This window comes from Lepidothrix coronata, unplaced genomic scaffold (assembly GCF_001604755.1).
Source record: "Lepidothrix coronata isolate B3197 unplaced genomic scaffold, Lepidothrix_coronata-1.0 Scaffold56, whole genome shotgun sequence".
In the NCBI taxonomy this organism is placed as follows: Eukaryota; Metazoa; Chordata; class Aves; order Passeriformes; family Pipridae; genus Lepidothrix; species Lepidothrix coronata.
In genome coordinates, this window is record NW_016690236.1 from 315,852 (window position 1) to 334,220 (window position 18,369).

The following is an 18,369-nucleotide window of genomic DNA, read 5'->3' on the forward strand; positions in this document are numbered from 1 at the left end:
GTGTCCTACACATTATTCATTGTTTAAGAAATCACTGTTAATATTCAGCTACAGATCCAGTTAACTATAAAGTTACCTGGCCAGACAGGGAGTGTGCCAAATTCTCAAATCCAAGGAGTTTTAGATATTTGGTCAGCTTTTGTAGATGTGGTTCCTCCAAGAGATCTTGATATTTTTCAAGAAGGATATGAATTCTCCTCATGACTTGAACAGCTTTGCTTAAATCTTTAGATTTGTTTCCTTTAAAAAAAAAAAGCCTACTGTTATCTGAGAGCTGATCGTATCATTGAGAGAATTCTGATATCAGGTATTTTCAGAACAGACCTTAGCCACATTTATAACAATTAAAAGATTAATTTTATTTAAAGACAACTAGACAAAGACAACTCCTTTCACCTCTACAATGAGTAGACCAAGGACCCAAATAATTCTATCTGCTTCTGCATACTCATCTATAAAAAGAAGTCATACTTCTGACATCTACACAATAACTGAGCTCCCCCGTTTTACTTTCCTGATGCACAAATTTGTTACTCAATCTTATTAGCAACATATTTCACTCCAATGTTTACAACTCTTCTGAACATGTTTAGAGCAGTGTGTGTTTGGACTCTTCTGACTGAGGGTACGGACTTAACAAGTTAATTCTGATGAAACAGAAGGCTACTTACCATGGCATCACAGATTTCTTGTGCAAATCATCATTATTCAAACTGCAAGCTAATCACCTCAGCTAAATAAACAATCCATGATATATATAGATACCTTTTACTGTGCATGCTAGATAATTGTTAAAGATCTATAAATAAAATTATTTATGTATGCAATGTTTACAAACAACACAGGGAAACAGCTACAATCTAATTTCATTGGATACTTTACATCTTGAAATTGCAAAAGGGGATCAGAGCCTGTTAACACTTAAAAGCACCTTTCATGTTCCTGAAACAGGGCTGTATTTACATGTCTTTATTACAGCTGAGAATGCCCAAAGTCACCCACTGTCTTGGTTAAAGGAAGTGGAAGTTGACTACTGAACGTGAATTTGGCTATCATACCTTGCTCTTTGCAGTGTTTCTTCCACACTTGTAAACAGGCAGACAGTGCTGTCATTTCTATGCTGAACTTCACAGATTTACTTTTAAAGGTCTTGAGAAACTTCTCCAATTTATTTATTCCATCAGTCTGGTTTTCTTTTATTTCCTTTACAGTTGTCATATATAAAGCTTGCCATTGCTTCTGTTCTTTATCTTCTTCCTTAGCTTTTAGTCGCCTGTTGTTTTCCTCTGTAATTATTTCCACTTTACTTTTCTATCCAATAAAATAAAGATATTTAGAAATAACCATCACTCTGTCCAAGCATCATCTAAAACAAGCTAATCGCTCAATCACAGCAGGTGCTTTATAATTTTCAACTAATCTGTACGATGCATTGTGTTTTGGGAATTTTTTTAATGAGGTCATTTTGAAGAAGACATAATGAATCCCAATATATGTTGCTCAAAAGACCTTCCCTAAACTTCATTTTAAGCCAGTATAAAGCTTCAAAAGTAGTATAAAAAGAAAAAAATGTAGAAAAATATAATAGGAAATGTCTAAAAGTTAAATTTCAAGCTTTCATTTTATACATGGCTAATAGTAATTCTGACCATATTTGGATGCTTTTCAGTAAGTTAAATAAAATTAAGAGTTTAAAGTTACTTAAAGTGATTTTATATACAGAGTTTTAGTGGCAATGCAACAGTCCACAATCTGTAATCCATACTACAGGTTATTATGAAACGTTACTCAAATTACCATTGCTCAGTATTGTTCACAAGTATGCGAGCACATGCTACATATCCTATGATGTCTGACAATGTTCACATAGCTAGGATTAATCGCAAAGATCTAGAGGATCTTTCACAGAGTATGTTTCCAAATAGTGCAAGGAAATAAGTAATTTAATAATGGATTTTTTTCTAGTATTTCTCAAGTTTCTAAAAGTAAAATTAAATTAATGAAATCCAGTTTCCCTCACTTCACATTATAACACTGGTCATGAGCCAAAACCCCTTAACCTTCACAGAGTTTATTAAATTTTTTTTACCTGTCCCTGTTAAAATACAATCACTCATCAGTATTCTTAACTAGAAACAAAAACATATTTGTCAATTAGCTAATTAGATTTGAAGTACAAAACAAATTTGAATTTCTTCAATTGTGAACCACTAGTACATTCAGAATATAAAACTTCAGCTGTGGAATTCGTATAGTAGAAATTTTTTCCTGGACAGTAGAAAAAATATTTGGAAAGAGCAACTTGAATATACTCACGTGCTTCTTTTGTGCCTTTTTGACAGCAGAATTAGCATTCTCTGACACATGCTCTTGATATACAATATGTTTTGAAGGGCTGTCTTCCAGAGTGCTTCCATAAAAGTGACGAAAAGTCTGTAACTTCTGTATTTCTCTTCTTTCTTTTGGACTTTTGGATTTTGCTGCAAACAAATATAATTGATTAAAAAATGCTCTGATAGAATTCCAGACTAATCTGTTACCAAGCAAAGATAGCTGGGTAATGGACAAATTTCCTAAAAATCTCCTAATTGACCTAAAAGACAAAATCTCATGTTGAAAAAGGCTGGCTACTAAGACTCACTGAAATCCAACAGTACTTTGGTCTTTCTGAGAGATAGGCAATAGACCCAAATTGAAACTACTTTAGATGCACGTTAAAAATATTGGAAAACTTAAAAAACAGGATGCCTGGAAATTATTACTGTTTGAGTCTATGAAAATAGAAAGGTGTCTTCTGAAGGCAATTCAAACGATCAGAAAGATACTTCTTCCCCAAGAAAACAAGAGTCTGCCATCAGAAAGTAAATAAATAAATCTGCTAGAACAACATTTATGCTAGGTAATGGAAGATTCTGAACTGAGCACATGAATACTTCCACACTCAAGCATCTGTCTTTCTCTGTCCTAAAATCAAAACAATGACTCTGCTTCCGAGTGTGAAGACTTATCTCAAGAGATAAAAATATTCATGCAAGGCACGCATGGATTGGTCATAAACCTTCAAAATTATTGAAGGTGCTCTAGCTACTGTTCTGCAGGGAATGCTCTCCAAACTTCCCACTGAAATCACAGTGCACAGAATGCAAAAAATCATCCAGTCAAAAACAGGAGGAGATGGAACTTTGGTTTCACAGGTCAAGTAATACAAATACCCACTCAGGAAACAGTATTTCTAAGTCACAGAATAAAAACCATAATCAACCTTAGAAGTACCAACAGTAACCCATGAATTCTCAACTTCTGGTAGGTTTTTCACAATTTCATTCACCGCATGATGCTATTGATGATAGAAATATCTTTGAGAGAAATTTTTGAGTACTTCCTGCTACATACAGTATTGTATACTTAATTTCATGTAAATTTGCCAATCTAGGTTCCAAGCTAAGTCCAAGGCTTGTTTTCCATAGTATTGCAAACTGGAAAGAACTTAATAGGAAATTATAATGTGTAACATCAAGAATAATACAAACTTAAATTTACTTCTTGCTGGTTTTAATGGAATAGAGTTAATTTTCTTCATAATAGCTGGTATGGGCTGTGGTTTGGATTTGCGCTGAAAACAGTGTTGATAAATCAGGTGTATTATTGCTGAGCAGTGCTTACACAGAGTCAACATGTTTTCTACTGGTGAGGGGGCTGGGAGTGCACAAGAAGACCAATTTAAGATAATAAAAAAATTCATACACATAATGCAGAGGTGTATCAGTTTACGTGTAATTTGGCTTCTGCAGTAGCTCCAGTTTGGCAGGTATTTGTACAGCTGCAAATGTTTTCTGAAATGAGAAGTCCTTCTGCAAAACCATGATAACCTTTACGATAATGTTCTGGCCAATACAGACCCATGGGCTTTGTGTTAGTTATTCTTACCATCAGCATTGCATGGCACCCGCTCATATTCCTCAGTCAAAGGTCTATCAGAATGCCAGTGACGACGTTCATCAAATTCCTTGTATTTAATAAGTGAAGTAATTGCAGGGTCATTGCTGAAATATATAAATATGAAATAGAGCAGAAATTAAAAGGGTTTTCTAGCTTCTCTAATGAAACATTTGAAAATTGGGTCTTTATCAAAACACAGTTTTACTGTGCACAAAAACAACAAAGGGTTTAACTCTATTCCAAATACAGCCTGTTAAGATAGCCTCAATTTTTCATAAAGAAATACTAACAAAGTAAAACACCATTTTTTCATTTATTTTCATACAGATTAATCACAGAATGAAATGTAACTACATAATTCACACAATGACTATAAAATACTCATTACATAACACAAAACTCACTTCCCCAAATAGCAGAGCAAATGTAGGATAACCTCTTCTTACTTTTTTCAGTATTTTTATTTAATGTTTTTCTTTTCCTGAAATCAATATGAGCTTTGCAAATTACGATAAGGCCTTTAAAACACAAATTTTACATTTAGAAAAACAGTTCCAGAACGTAGACTAACAAAGACTATAATGGAAACAAATAACAGTATGAGAAAATATGGATATATTTACTCTTAACCATTCTTGTTCTGAATTTTCTGTTAACATTTATACCAATACATGTAAACATGTATGTGACATTTTACCCAAGCATAAAAAAAAACATTTCTACATTTGTAAAAATTTAGCATAATATGGATGCAAAGTGCAGGGGAGTAGAAAATCAGTCCATATAATGTTATTTCATTAGAAAAAAACCCATATAGGTACCTTTTTAAAACAGGTAGGTCTTTCAAAACATCTCCAACATAATCTTGAACAAGATCAGATTTCACTGGGATTAGTCCAATGTTAGGAATTTCTTCTTCACAGACTTTACAGTGTAAAAAAAAAATTGTTTAATTAAGAATATATATAATTGCATATCATTCTTAAAAATTCTGTCAAGTTACATTATAAATTAAATTCTGTAAATTAAAATTTACTAAAAGTAATCAGCAGTTCACTAGTTCCACTTTTCTTTTTTCTTCTCAACCATGGAAAGAAGAGTGTAGCAGACATCAATATTGCTTTCAAGTAGTTGTTCTCCTGACCCATTTTAGACACCTGTGCTAGCTTTCTGAATGCTACAACCAATCCCATCTCACATTTGTGTTTCTGCACTGGTTCCATAAAGATGACAGTCCCCTAAATACCGGCTTTCAAACCGCACTTACATTGGATGACTAAAGACTACAAGTAACATTGTGTATCCTTGGCACATTTGAAGTCTAGCCACATTTTCGGTCTTCAGCCAAAGGAGATACAGAAATAGGCAATACAATTGCCAAAAGATGCCCTAATATCACACAGAAAACAAAGAAATGTTTTTTTGCCCACTAGATCCCACTTTGCCCACTTGACATCTTTGAAACCAGCTGAGGAACGCTCACAAATTTAAGCAGAATTCCAGCCTTTACTGACTTTTTTATGAACTGTCTCTTTTAAAGATTTATACAATTTCTTAAGTTTAAAACAAATATTTTAAGGTTGTTACAAAGCTGGTTCTCAAGAAATGTCAGATATCAGGCAAAAAGTTCTACCTAATCCTTTCAGATATTCAGAACAGGTCTTGTATGTGAGGGAAGAAAACCATCCCTGAGCCAATCATGCATTTCCCCAATTATGGGCTACAGGAGGATGGTGTAATTTAAGACACTTATGGACAACTCATACTTCTAAAACCATCAAGAATTGCAGTGTGAGCTACAGTGATGGCTGGACTCTCTACCATTAAGGTAACAGTTCTATATTCCACTTAATTTGCTGATTCCATGCCCAATATCTGCATAACATGTCAATATGTCAAAGATGTTCCTCAGAGACAGTCTTTCTGCAGCATAATCATTACTTTAAATATAAGTACTTAATATGTTTTTTTACTACTACTTGTTTTACACTACTCATAATGTTTTTTACAATACATACAAGAGATTTGGGCTAGTAGTCGCGGAACTAAACCCAATTCCCCATGAACTTCATAACAATACTTGTGCTGTCCACAGTGGAGTCAGAATTTCACCCATAAGGCCTCGTCAGACTTCTTTTTGCATCAGCTGCAAGTTTTGCTAGTGGGTTGGAAGGATGGAGAAGATCCATGAAGCATGGATGAATTTGCGATCACAATAAAATCAGACCACCACTCCTAGCACTTTCAGTGATACCAATGAGGATCATGCTTTTAAAATTAATGTGTGGAGTTGCCAGTACCTCTAAATAATGTCTGCTCCTGTTCAAGAAATACTTGGGATGTTTTTCGTATTGGGAAAGCATCTCCAAAACTGTATTTCACTGCCATTTTTTTTACAGCGTCCCATAAAAATTGGTAGTCATTCTCCATTTCTTTCCCCAAATCCTTTTGGAACTCCAATCCTGCAAAGGAAAGGGGAGGCAAGGGAAGTTGCTTTAAAATTGAGTTTACTCAAACTGAACCTATCTATTTACCTATGCAGCATCAGGCACAAAAACTTCACGTTTATACAAGGGCTTTAGTCACTAGAACAAATTAGAACAGAATGTTGAACATTCACAGTTTTTAATAGCCCAGAGTGTAAATAGGGAAATGTACTGAGAATACGTGTTTTGGAAAAAAAAAAAAAAGATTTAGACTGTCTGTGAAAGTCTGCAAGCTCTACTGCTAAAGAAGAGTTTCTCTGACCTTTGCCTCCTGCAAGGTAGAATCTTGAACTGATAATTTTTTTTAGTGCCCAATAATAGGTATCATTATAAAAATAAATGTTTTGTATTCCTAATTTATATTTTCTTTAAAAATTCCTCTACACTTGCTTTACTGAGGTACATACAGGACCTCTTGTAACTAGATTTATAAAGTGTTCTGGTTTACTACCGTACAGACAGACTCATGGCAGAGGATTACCAAAAAGCAATTACTCTGAAAGAACATTTGCTACAAATCTTTTTCTGTATTTTATTTTTCTATAAGCTTTGGTAACTTCTTTTGCTAATCTTAACACATCTGATGGTGTTCATAAAGCTCCAGCTCCCAAATTACTGTATGTTTAAGACAATATGTGACCTTGTCTGAATCAATTTCATCTGAGATTAAAGTATTATTCAATGTCACAGTGACAGTAGGGATTGAATCTAGTTTCTGACTGTGTTGCACTAAGACGAAATTAATAAAAAACTGGCTAAAAAACAAACAGAATTGAGAATACCCAATAATAGTGACCTAGAACTCTTGCTACCTATGTTATATCACTCTTTTATGTATTAGTACAGGTGGTACATCAAAGATATGATATGATAAAGTACTCTGAATGAGTACTGGTATAAGACACTTGCACATGTGATTTTCTGAACTTGGTTACAGAAAAAATGTTTCCTTATTATTCCATGAAATGTATCCATTGCTCTATGGGTCATTAGAAAATTGTGCTCATTTCTGCCCATACAAGCAGTTTTATTCCCATTTTGCAGCTTAATAAAGTAAAAAATATAAGAAAGCAAACTGTTCAACAATGATAAATACCTTTAGTGTATTCGACCTCATAGTAATGTGCAAGATTTATGAGCAGTGACTCATCATTTAAATCAGGCAGGTAAGTTAAATCCAATTTCCAGTCATTTGCATCACATAGCTGTACCAGAGCAAAATGCATACACAACTGTTGCTGTTAAAAATAAAGCAAACAATTAATTCTTATGGAGCACCTTTACATGTGGAGGTACAAAAGCATCTCCAAAGGAAGGTTAACTACCACAGATTTACTGACATGAAAAAAACCACATTGTTACTTGACTTCTCTGTGATCAGAAAACTGCCTTCACGGTTCTCCTTCATTGCAATAACCAACTTTAAACAACAAAAGAGTCTAACATCAAACTTGCCATACTGGATGAGACTAAAAAGTCCGTTTAGCCCAGTACTCTAACAGTAACACTGACTAAATGCAGATGTCCAAGAAGAGGTCAACTACTGAGATCTTGCCCCGAACATTCTCCTAGCCACACTCATTTGTGGCTCACAAGATTCCTGAACCAGGTATGGTTTCACAGAATCACAGAATGGGTCAGGTTGGAAGGAACGCAGTGGGTCATCTGGTCCAACCTCCCTGCTCAAGCAGGGTCATCCTAGAATACATTGCACAGGAATTGTGTCCAGACAGTTCTTGAATATCTCCAGTGAGGGAGACTCCACAACCTCTCTGGGTAATATGTACTTGGTCACACAGTAAAGTTCTTCCTCATATTCAGGTGGAACTTCCTGTACATCAGTTTCTACCCATTGCCTCGTGTCCTATTCTTAGCATCACCAAGAAGAGCCTGACTCCATCCTCCTGATACCCTCCCTTCAGATACTTACAGACTTTAATAAGGTCTCCTCTTAGTTGTCTCTCTTCAAGGCTCAACAGGCACAGCTCCCTCAGCTTGTCCTCTTAAGAGATATGCTCCAGCCCCCTAATCATATTTATCACCCTCCACTGTGTACCTGCTCCAGGAGCTCCATGCCTCTCTTGTATTGAGGAGCAGTACACATACATGTACAAATGCAGTGCTGTGTAGGGCTGAGTAGAGGGGCATGATCACTTCCCACAACCTGCTGGCAATGCTCTTCCTAATGCACCCCAGGATACCATTGCCCTTCTTAGCCACAAGGGCACACTGCTGGCTCGTGGACAGCTTGCTGTCCACCAGGACTGCCAGGTCCTTCTCTGCAGAGCTGCTTCCCAGCAGCTCAGCCCCCAGCCTCTACTGGTGCCTGGGGTTATTCCTCCCCAGATGTCGGACCCTGTTTTTGTCTTTGTTCAACTTCGGACAATTCTTCTCTGCCCATTTCCAACCTGTTGAAGTCCCTCTAATGGGCTGCACAGCCCTCTGGGGTATCAGCGACGCCTCCCAGCTTTGTGTCATCAGTGAACTTGCTGAGGAGGCATCTGCCCCTCATCCAAGTCACTGATGAATAAGTTAAACAATACTGGGGCCAGTATTGAACCTTGAGAGACACTCCTAGTGACAGGCCTCCAACTAGACTCTGTTCCACTACCACAAACCTCTGACCACAACCAACTGCTCTTCAACCAGTTTTCAATCAACCTCACTTTCCACTCATTCAGCCTACACTTTCCATGCTGGCCTAGGAGGATGTCATGGGAGACAGTGTCAAAGCCTTGCTGAAGTCCAAGTAAACAACATCCACTGCTCTCCCTTCATCTATCCAGACAGTTGTTTCATCACAGAAGGCAATCAGGTTGGTTAAGCATGATTTCCCTTTGATGAATCCAATCCATGCTGACTAGTTCTGATCCTATTCTTGTCTTCCACATGCATAGAGATGACCTCCAGGATAAGTTGTTCCATCACCTTTCCAGAGACTGAGGTGAGGCTGACTGGCCTGTAGTTCCCTGGGTACTCCTTCTTGCCCTTTTTGAAGACTGAGGTGACACTTGCTTTCCTTCAGTCCTCTGGCATCTTCTCCAGACCGCCATGACCTTTCAAAGATGATTGAGAGTGGTCTAGCAATGATGTCTGCCTGTTCCCTCATCACTTGTGGGTACATCCCATCATGGTACATGGACTTGCGGATGTCAAGTTTGACTAAATGGTCCCTAAGCCAAACCTCCTCAACCAAGGAAAAGTCTTCATTCCTCCAGATTTTTTCCATGGTCAATTGGGTCAGGTATTTCTGAGGGCAGGCCTTGACAGTGAAAACTGAAGCAAAGAAGGCATTCAGTATCTCAACCTCAGAAACAAACAAAGGGTTTGTTTCCAGTGGGTGCATTACGTTCTTTAATCTCATCAGATGACTGAAACAGGATATAAAGGAAAATGAAAACTGAAATGACAATTGCACCCTATGTCAGAGGAAGTTAAGACAGTGCTACACATACCATTTTTAACAGTGGTAAAACTTGCTTTGTCCAGCAGGATTTCATGTCCCTAATCTGAGCTCTCTGTGAAAGAGGCATATGAAGAAGAAAAGTCACTGTGAGACATTGCATTCTGCACAGGTCAGCTGCTTCTTCAGGAGACAGGTGTTTACTTCTTCTCTGCTGAGAGATGACAGATAAAAAGTTGACCACATCCTTCAGTAGAATAATTGTGTTCACCACTACTTAATTCAGTGGTATGCACTTTGTTAAAGCAGCTAATAATTTAGATCTATTTGACCATTTTAACTACTTGTAGCCACACTTATTTGAAAATGAACATTCTTGTAGTGCTGGTAGATGAAGAACAGTTATAATGTTAAAAAAAAAAAAATCCCTTTTCCAAAGAGGAATATGACTATGAAAACCAAGACAAAACTTGAAAACAATTTTCAGTTTGTCTGGCTAGAAATGTTATTATTTTAAGAGGAAAAGTTAATAGCATAGGCCTATGCTCTTTTCTCAACTGCACTGCAAAACTCTACAGAAATTGAGCTCTGCTAACTAACTACTTGTAGCTATCCTCTAGTCTACTGAATATGTCTACAATAAAATATTACTGATATATTGCATCTGTGTTAACTTGATGAAAATACAAGGCTCTTAGTATGGTCACAAAAATGACCACACATAGAAAGAAACCTTTATACTGAAATGTCTCGCTAACTTGAGGAAAAGCATATTCTTCTGTGAAAGCTAGTATAGCACTGAATGTTAGGAAAAGAAAAATAATGAGTGCAACTACCTTCTTAAGATAAAACTTTCTATGAAAGTAATTGTTCCTAAGGTAAAACTTTTCCCAGAAACAGCCACTGTGACAGGGGGGCCAGTGCCACCCACAAAGAGACCATGCCCCTTTGAAAAGCTGTGGCCATAGCAATTATTTGACCCAAACCATTTAGTGTAGTCACAAAGGAGGCATCTGGGCCTCTCTTCAGCTTTTTATCTAGAAGGACAGCCATCTCTCCTCTTAGCAAAATGCTTAGGGTTACCATGCTGAGAAGATATTTATGAAATTCTTACTCTTGCTGATTGCATTCCGTTTGCTCCCATAGGAGTATTTGCATTTCCCAGCATACTGCTGTATATTTTTAATCCAACAGCACAAGCAAGAACACAGACCACACGGCGAATATCAGATCCTTCAGGCCACAGTTGTTTCAACAAACGGATAGCCTGGCAAACCTGTAGTCATAACATTATGAATAGCATAAATTATCACCATAATAAAAATTACAAAGAAAAGACTATTCTTATTCTGTACAGAGTTTCATCAAAGAAGGGAAAAAAATGGATAAAAAACTGCAGAAGAAAAAGTGGGCACAATCATTAGTAAAAATTTCCCCTTTTTGCCATGTCGCTGAGGGCACCAACAGCCCTGACTGTACCTGCCTGACCCCTGCGACCTCCTCCCACCTGCTCTGGGTCCTACCTCAGCCCCTTTCAGGCTGTCAGTCCTGCCCCAGCAATGTAGCAGCAGTGCTGGCCTCTAGCTCCCCACAGCCCTGCAGGCTGACAACCTGCTCTGGCCTCAGCCCATCCCAGCCTGATGCCCAGGGTTGCAGATGTCCCCCAGCTGTCCTGCTCTTGCCTGGGGCAGTGGGATAGGCCATGGCTCCCAGGCCCTTCCCTGCCCTCCCAGGTGACCTCCCACGGCCCCAGCCCCGAGTGAGCAGCCATCTGCCCTTCCTGCACCCTGATGTTGTTCTGCTCCTGGGATATTCAATTCCTGATTGTGCCTCAGAAAAGATAATTATAATTAAAAAAATATTGGCAGTAGCTGGGCTTTAAAATGCTTTCTGAGTAACACCATATTTTTTCTGGACTAAAAATTCACCTTGTTAGACTAGTATCATTCCCACTGAAGTCCAAGGAAGCCTTGCTGTTATCCTCTGAGGGAGCAGAAGTAGGCTCACAACACTGCAGTGTAACTTTATGCTCAGGAAAATGGCAGGAGTATATTAGGCATTAAAGGTGTCTATGTAACCATAGAAATAGCAATTTTTTGAAGTTAAAATATCGTAGAACCACTGCTTTAATCATGCAAGCACAGACCTTACAACTCTAATCTAGCTCTTGAAAAAAATTCCCAGATCATGAATAGTCAACTGAGTGTGCAAACCTTAGCAGCTGCAATAGTGAGGTTTAGATTTTGAGACACATCCCTACAGAAGAGGTTGCTGCTGGCAGCAGCACTTACTCTGGCCTACTGCTGCTGCCATGGGGATGGGGCAACGGCCACAGTGCCTCCAGAGGGTAGTAGCTGCAGCCCCCACAGTGGCTAATGGTGTTTCCTGCTAAATGGGCTGGTTTCTATCTTCTTCAAGACAATGCATTTGCTGAGACAGAAACATCCCTTAAGTGGCATCCCACTGATCAGCTTTCAGCTGAATCATGCTACTATAGTGAACTTTAAAGAAAGAACAGTTTCAAGCTGCTGTGAAGAAGAGTGGCCACAGAGAAGACCTTCTCAGACTTAGGGCATCACTTCAGGATAAGGCAGAGAGCTCCTAGTTCTGGTTAGAAAATAATTTCAGGTAAAGGAATGAAGGAAGACAGTCAATAAAAAGAGAAAAAAAAAAGAAAAAGGATCAAAGAGGTCAAATTACCTCTTTTTGTATGCTCTTCAGGTTCAGCTTGAGATCTTCATATAGATGGATCAATGGTTCTTTGTAGCTGACTAGGTTTTCACAGGCACATCGCAGATCTTGTTCATACTAAGAAGTCAAAGTTATATGCAAAAGTCAATAGATACAATGCATTAGGGACTACTAGGCACAGATAGAAACCATCAAGATATAAGCAAATCCTCAGCCTCCAAGAAAAAACTGACTAAAATTTTAAAAATCACATCACTGGCCTAAACACTAGTCTTCCTCTGGCATATTATACGTCAACTAAGACAAGTGATAGTGAAGATAAGGGAAAGGTATATTAGGGACTATCATATAGAAAGTGAAAAAGGATGTGAAATGAGACTATAGAGAACAGGGCACGAATTTGCCACCAATCACAAAGTTTACCTGTTAGTGATTTCGAGACCAGTAGATTAAAGAAAACAAGCCACATATCAATTCTTTATAATATTAATATGTAAATTAAAATACTCATATTGAGATATTTTATTTAAATCTTTTAATTCAAACTAACACTGTTATTGCAAACCAACAACAAAGTAGTGTAGCTTACCATTTGAAAAAATGATCTGTGTTTATATACACTCTGAACGTGATATCCATAAACTCTAAGAAGATCATACTCCTGTCCTGAAGCAAGCACAACATTGATTTTCTTTGACAATGAATGAGCAATTAAAATAGATAAAAAGTCTCTTTGGCGAGAGCTCAGTCCTGTGTCAGATACGATGATGAAGTAAGGATAGCTTTGCTTCAGGAAAATCTCCCATTTGGATGATAAACAATTGGAAAATTCTGTATGAACAGTTATGCTTGTATTATGCCTCAGGTGTTCTATTAATGCAGTACGTAAGAAAAGAAAATGAGGATACTGAAAGAACATCTGCTCTGCATCCTGTGGGAAATAAACACAATGAAATTATTCAGTTACATTTGTTGACACAATGAACGGATTCCTCATCCTGATTAGAATCAAGCAGTTGGTTTAAAAGGAATGCAGTGGTTTAAACAGAAAAAAAATATTATTTATTCAGTACCTTGAAGAAAGTAATGACGTATTTTGCTCCTTTTTCAGCGAAATCATGCAGAAAGCATTCAATTTGGTAGAAGAAGTTTAGATATTGTGTTTTCTTATCTATAAACATAAGTAGTAAGGAATCCCCATCTATTACAAAGAATTCAGACTCAACAAAGTCTTTTAACAGACTGACATACCTGAAAGAAAACCACAAAACATGTACCTAACATTACTCCAAGAAAAGCTGGGGACATGAGACAGAAGAAATTTTCTTACTAATACATTAAACATTAAATGTATAAATAAAATCAATAGCAAATCAACTTTCTTGGATCTAACTCCTAAATAGCTTGCAATCCTTTCAGTTACTGAATGTATTAGAAATTGTCTCCTTTACAATTCCAGATACTTTTGTAGCATCTGAGGTTTTTGTGACTTTATATATCACCCTTTGTCCATGCCTGCTTATGCAGGAAGTGTTATCTGTTCTAAAAGAAATACCTCACAGGAAGTAATAACAAAGTATATTTTGAGAGCCTTCCTGCCTGAGCTTTAACTAAAAATAGCAACTATCACGACAATGACGACTACCTCCCTTATCCAAGGAATGTCTATTGCAGAAAAACATGTTAACAGCAAGAGAACCCAATCACAATCCATTACTTCAAGAGACCAAAGAATTAAAAAATTCTTCATCCAGTTCCTATTTCAGATAACTATGAGAGTTGATAAAATTTTCATTAATGAGTCTTAGGTCAAAATTTAAACAAATCCCTTGCATCTGAAGATGGTAAGTATAAACCTTAGTTTTTAATATATCCTAGGAATTGAATGCATTCTTCAGTTCCTTAAGAATCCATGAAAATCCAGCAACATGATGTTTTACTTAGGACAGACCAAACAGTCAGAAGAACTTTTGTAGGCCCAGATGAGGAAACAGCAAGCTCTTCTATGAAAGCTTCTCTGCTTTCATGTTTGCCTATTACATACTACACTGTTTATTATATATTACAGTGCTAATGCATAGTAGGAGAATATACTCTAATAGTACAAATGTGCTTGTTTTCTTCAAGGCTGTCAAAAATGCTGGATACTCACCTTAGTCCCACAGCTGAGAAGACCTAGCTTTCCTTTCTGATTGAGATAACAGCCTTTGGTTCACAGTCCCAGTTTGCTATCTGATGCAATGAGTAGCCTTCCACGAACAAAAAGTATGCAAACTTCTTACACATTTGTCTGCCTTTATTTAATATTAATCTCTTAGGTGAGCTCAAGAATGCAGAGGAGACACTTCAACAGCAATGTGAGTGTCACTACTGGTAATTCCTTTCCCATATCAAGCAGGGAAAGGAAACCAAATCTGGAGAAGCAGAAGATCATGCATGAGAACTGACATGCAAAACTATAGAAGGTATAAATGAAAAGGAAAATTTTGTAGCAAACTGTTTTAGATACTGTAAAAGTAGTAGCCTTAAAACATGTGAGGAAAAATTCTCAAAAAAGCATGACAAAGTATTTGAAAAAAAAATAAATTGCAATAGTTAAAATTGTAGATCAGTTCCCAAACATGCAGACAATCCCTACTCTTTGGGCAGACTTTCTATTATACTAGGAATCTTCCTTCATGTGGCTAGAGGAAGTATGAAATCCTAAGCATGCCTTAGGTCTCCTGGTTTTCCACAAACCTAGGTGACAAGCACATAGCTCCTTTCTCTAAGGGGTACTATACTGTGATGTCTACTTAGTTCAAAGAAAGTATTTCTATTACCATTTATTGCATTTTTTCCTATGAACCCCATGGTACTTACTGAGCCTTTGATAGGGATGCCCAAACGTGTATCCTCAACTTCTTCAGAAATTCACGACATTTTCTCATTCCTAAAATAATCACATACATGGTTATTGATAGAACCATATAACCTTAACTCATCAATTAATTACAAAAGAGCCAAAATGTAAGGCATGCCAAAATGCAACAGACATGAGCATATGCTATTAGCAGCTCCTCACCAAGGCTTTGGGAATCATGTTCATGCTGGACAACTCTGAAATCTTCATCTTCAGTTTGTGATGCTTCCTGTTTCTCTTCTTCAATGCGACTGTAATCTATGTTGTTGACTTCTTTTTCTCTATCTACCTCTTTCTTAAGCATCCGCAAAACAGCTGCTTCCACTTTGTCACTGATCTTATCCTCTTCATCAATGTCAATTGTACTCCCTCTGTCTTCATCTTCCTTTGCTGCAATGAAGCCCATTTTCTCACTGTCACTACACACACTGTCCATATCATCGTTACTCTCATTTGTATCTTCATTAAATACTTTCTTAGAATGATATTCTGCAGAAGCCATCACAGATCTTGATTCTGGCATCCAGAAAAAGAAAACTCTAAGTAATGAAGAGATAATTTTCAGGAAATATAGTATGCTCTTTGGCTTCAACCATTAAATTACCTACTTTGTAATCACACTGGAATAAATTTTAAGAAAAACCAGGAAACCTTTTTTTGAACATCCCTGAGAGACATATTTTCATTCTAAAAATAATAAATAATTTAATGAAATGCAAGGAAAACATCAGTTTGTATTTCTTAATATATACTAAAGAGGAGCATTACATATTAGTTTTGCACTTTGCATAAATGGACCCTTGGGGAGGTTAGATGTAATTTATTATATTAGGTATATCTACATGGCACGTTCCAAGGAATGATTCATCTTTCCTGATTCAAGTGATTTGTACCCACACTGCTCATGCTAGTCCAGTCACAAATACACATGCCACAACATCTTCACTGCATGATGGGAGTAATCATGGTTTGATATCAATCCTACTTCTTAAATCAGTTTTACCTTTTTTCTTCTTTTTTGTTTTCCAGGGGTAGAATTCTCAAACCAAGTAAGCACAGAACTGTAATGGTTACGGTAACTCCATACTTCACTAGGTCACAATGTTCAGTTCCTTTGAGGTAAAAAGCAAACAAGTAGCTTGGGATAACACTGCACAGTCCCTACCACATCAGCTCCGCTCTTCTGAACTTCAGTTTTCCCAAACTTCCACTTAGGTGACAGACTCATGCAGTACTTATTGTTGCAGTATTTGCCATTGCAATATTCACACAGAATCAATTAGGTTGGAAAAGGCCTCTGAGATCATAGAGTCCAACCTATATTCATATGCCTTTAGATATAGCTACCCTTCATTTCCCTAAGGCCATAAAAGGACTATATGATCTTTAGATGTCATTTTTAGTCTTATACTTTTTCTTAAAACCTTTTTAAAAAAATAATAAAAGAAAGTGAAATCTACATTTTTCAGATCTCACAAACAGAAAACTATGCCCCAGTTTTCTTTTGTGTTTTCCCCTTCCTTTAGTATAAGTTCCTCGCAAAAGAAGCTGCAGAAAAAGCAAACAAAAATACATTTTTATTATTTACTTGTAAAATACTGTGCACATAATGTGCTATATTACAGTGGTGTGCTTAAGGTAACTTGAATTCTAATACCTATTTTCACAAAGTTATTTGTATACATACATTTACACAAAATCATTTTCTGTGTACCTGCATAAGTACTTTTTGTCAAAGCAGCAATAAGCCTGAGACTTTTCTCCATTTTCTTTTCTAAATTGGAAAAGTTATATCAAAGGCTTCAGTACACAGTTCTAGGTTGAATCATGTACTTCTTCATGCTGAAATTGTCAATAACTGAGAAATTGGCCACCACTACTTCAACAATCTCCTAACCAAGAATGACTTTCCATTTCTGCAAATGTAAAGTCAGCCATTCTCAAAGAAAGAAAAACTATATTTGTACATACGCATGTATGAACTGCTATACTCCTTTCAGAAAGAAAACCAACAAGGCTTAAATATTTTGCTACCTCGATGCTTTTCTTCAGTGCACACGCTGACATCTGAGGTGCCTGGGCGTCTCAGATGCAACCAGGCGTCTTTGACTCCCTGCCAGCGCTCCTCTTGCCGCTCCACCCTGGGGAGAGCTCCCTAGCTGCTCGCAAAGTCCCAGGTGTTCCGCAGCATGCTGTCCAGCCCTAAACCAAACCCAAACCAACTGCAACCCTACGCAAACCTCAGCCCCAGCTCCAGCATCATGCCTGCAGCCAACCACGAGCCCCTCAGAGGCCGACCCTAACCCTACCCCAGGCTCAGCTCCAAACCCCACTCCAAAGGCAAGTCTAACCACAAACTCTAAGCAAGCCCCGGCTCTGACAGTACCTGCCACCGCCGCTGCTTCTCGCCCGGCCCGGCTCCGCCGCCCTCCCGCCTTTAAGGCGCCGTCGGCGGCAGCTCCGAGTTCGGAGCCCCGAGGGCGGCTCCTGAGGCGGTCCCACCGCCTCCCTTCTCACCAGGTTTCGGTTTTCTTTCCTGGCGTGGACCTGCCTCCGAGTTCTGGTTTCGTTTCCCGGGTGCCGGGAAGAACTTTGGCCTTAGATACGACACTGGAAAGCATCACGTGTACTTCCTCGCTTCCATCGAGCTGTGCTTTTTCTGTCATGATGGTTTCAGCTAGTGGTCCAAGAGCCATTAAGCCTGCATTGCTTAAGGATATTGTTAATGCAAGCTGCATATACGGTGCAGAAAACACTAATTCATATTTCAGTCCCTTTATTCACTACAATCTCTTTTCCTACCAGCCTGCTTTCTTATAGTAGGAAATTCCACACAAAGATAAACTAGGAGATACATTTGACACACCTTTTTAGCATTTCTAGCAAATCCTTTAGCAGGAACAATACTGGTCCCCTGCACTTATTTTAGAATAGCAAAGCCTCAATTT

The 18,369-nt window shown here is 37.8% G+C and overlaps 1 protein-coding gene across 5 annotated transcripts in view; it reads right to left on the minus strand.

The window, feature by feature from the left end:
* LOC108498161 (probable ATP-dependent RNA helicase DDX60) overlaps positions 1–17,942 on the minus strand; it is a 43,742-nt gene extending 25,800 nt beyond the window's left edge. For 2 of the 5 annotated variants that reach the window (XM_017816527.1, XM_017816523.1), the window contains exons 1-16: positions 17,808–17,942; positions 16,425–16,533; positions 15,584–15,960; positions 15,382–15,451; positions 13,593–13,770; positions 13,109–13,450; positions 12,529–12,636; positions 10,943–11,104; positions 9,881–10,042; positions 7,522–7,663; positions 6,240–6,401; positions 4,761–4,863; positions 3,928–4,043; positions 2,317–2,480; positions 1,059–1,311; positions 77–240 (exon numbers count right to left, since the gene is read on the minus strand). In XM_017816527.1, coding sequence (XP_017672016.1) covers positions 77–240; positions 1,059–1,311; positions 2,317–2,480; positions 3,928–4,043; positions 4,761–4,863; positions 6,240–6,401; positions 7,522–7,663; positions 9,881–10,042; positions 10,943–11,104; positions 12,529–12,636; positions 13,109–13,450; positions 13,593–13,770; positions 15,382–15,451; positions 15,584–15,944 — 2,487 coding nt within the window. In that variant the 5' untranslated portion in view covers positions 15,945–15,960; positions 16,425–16,533; positions 17,808–17,942. The remainder of the gene's footprint in view (positions 1–76; positions 241–1,058; positions 1,312–2,316; positions 2,481–3,927; positions 4,044–4,760; positions 4,864–6,239; positions 6,402–7,521; positions 7,664–9,880; positions 10,043–10,942; positions 11,105–12,528; positions 12,637–13,108; positions 13,451–13,592; positions 13,771–15,381; positions 15,452–15,583; positions 15,961–16,424; positions 16,534–17,807) is intronic. The other 3 variants (XM_017816525.1, XM_017816524.1, XM_017816526.1) reach the window with 3 other exon arrangements.
* Positions 17,943–18,369: the final 427 nt, after the last annotated feature.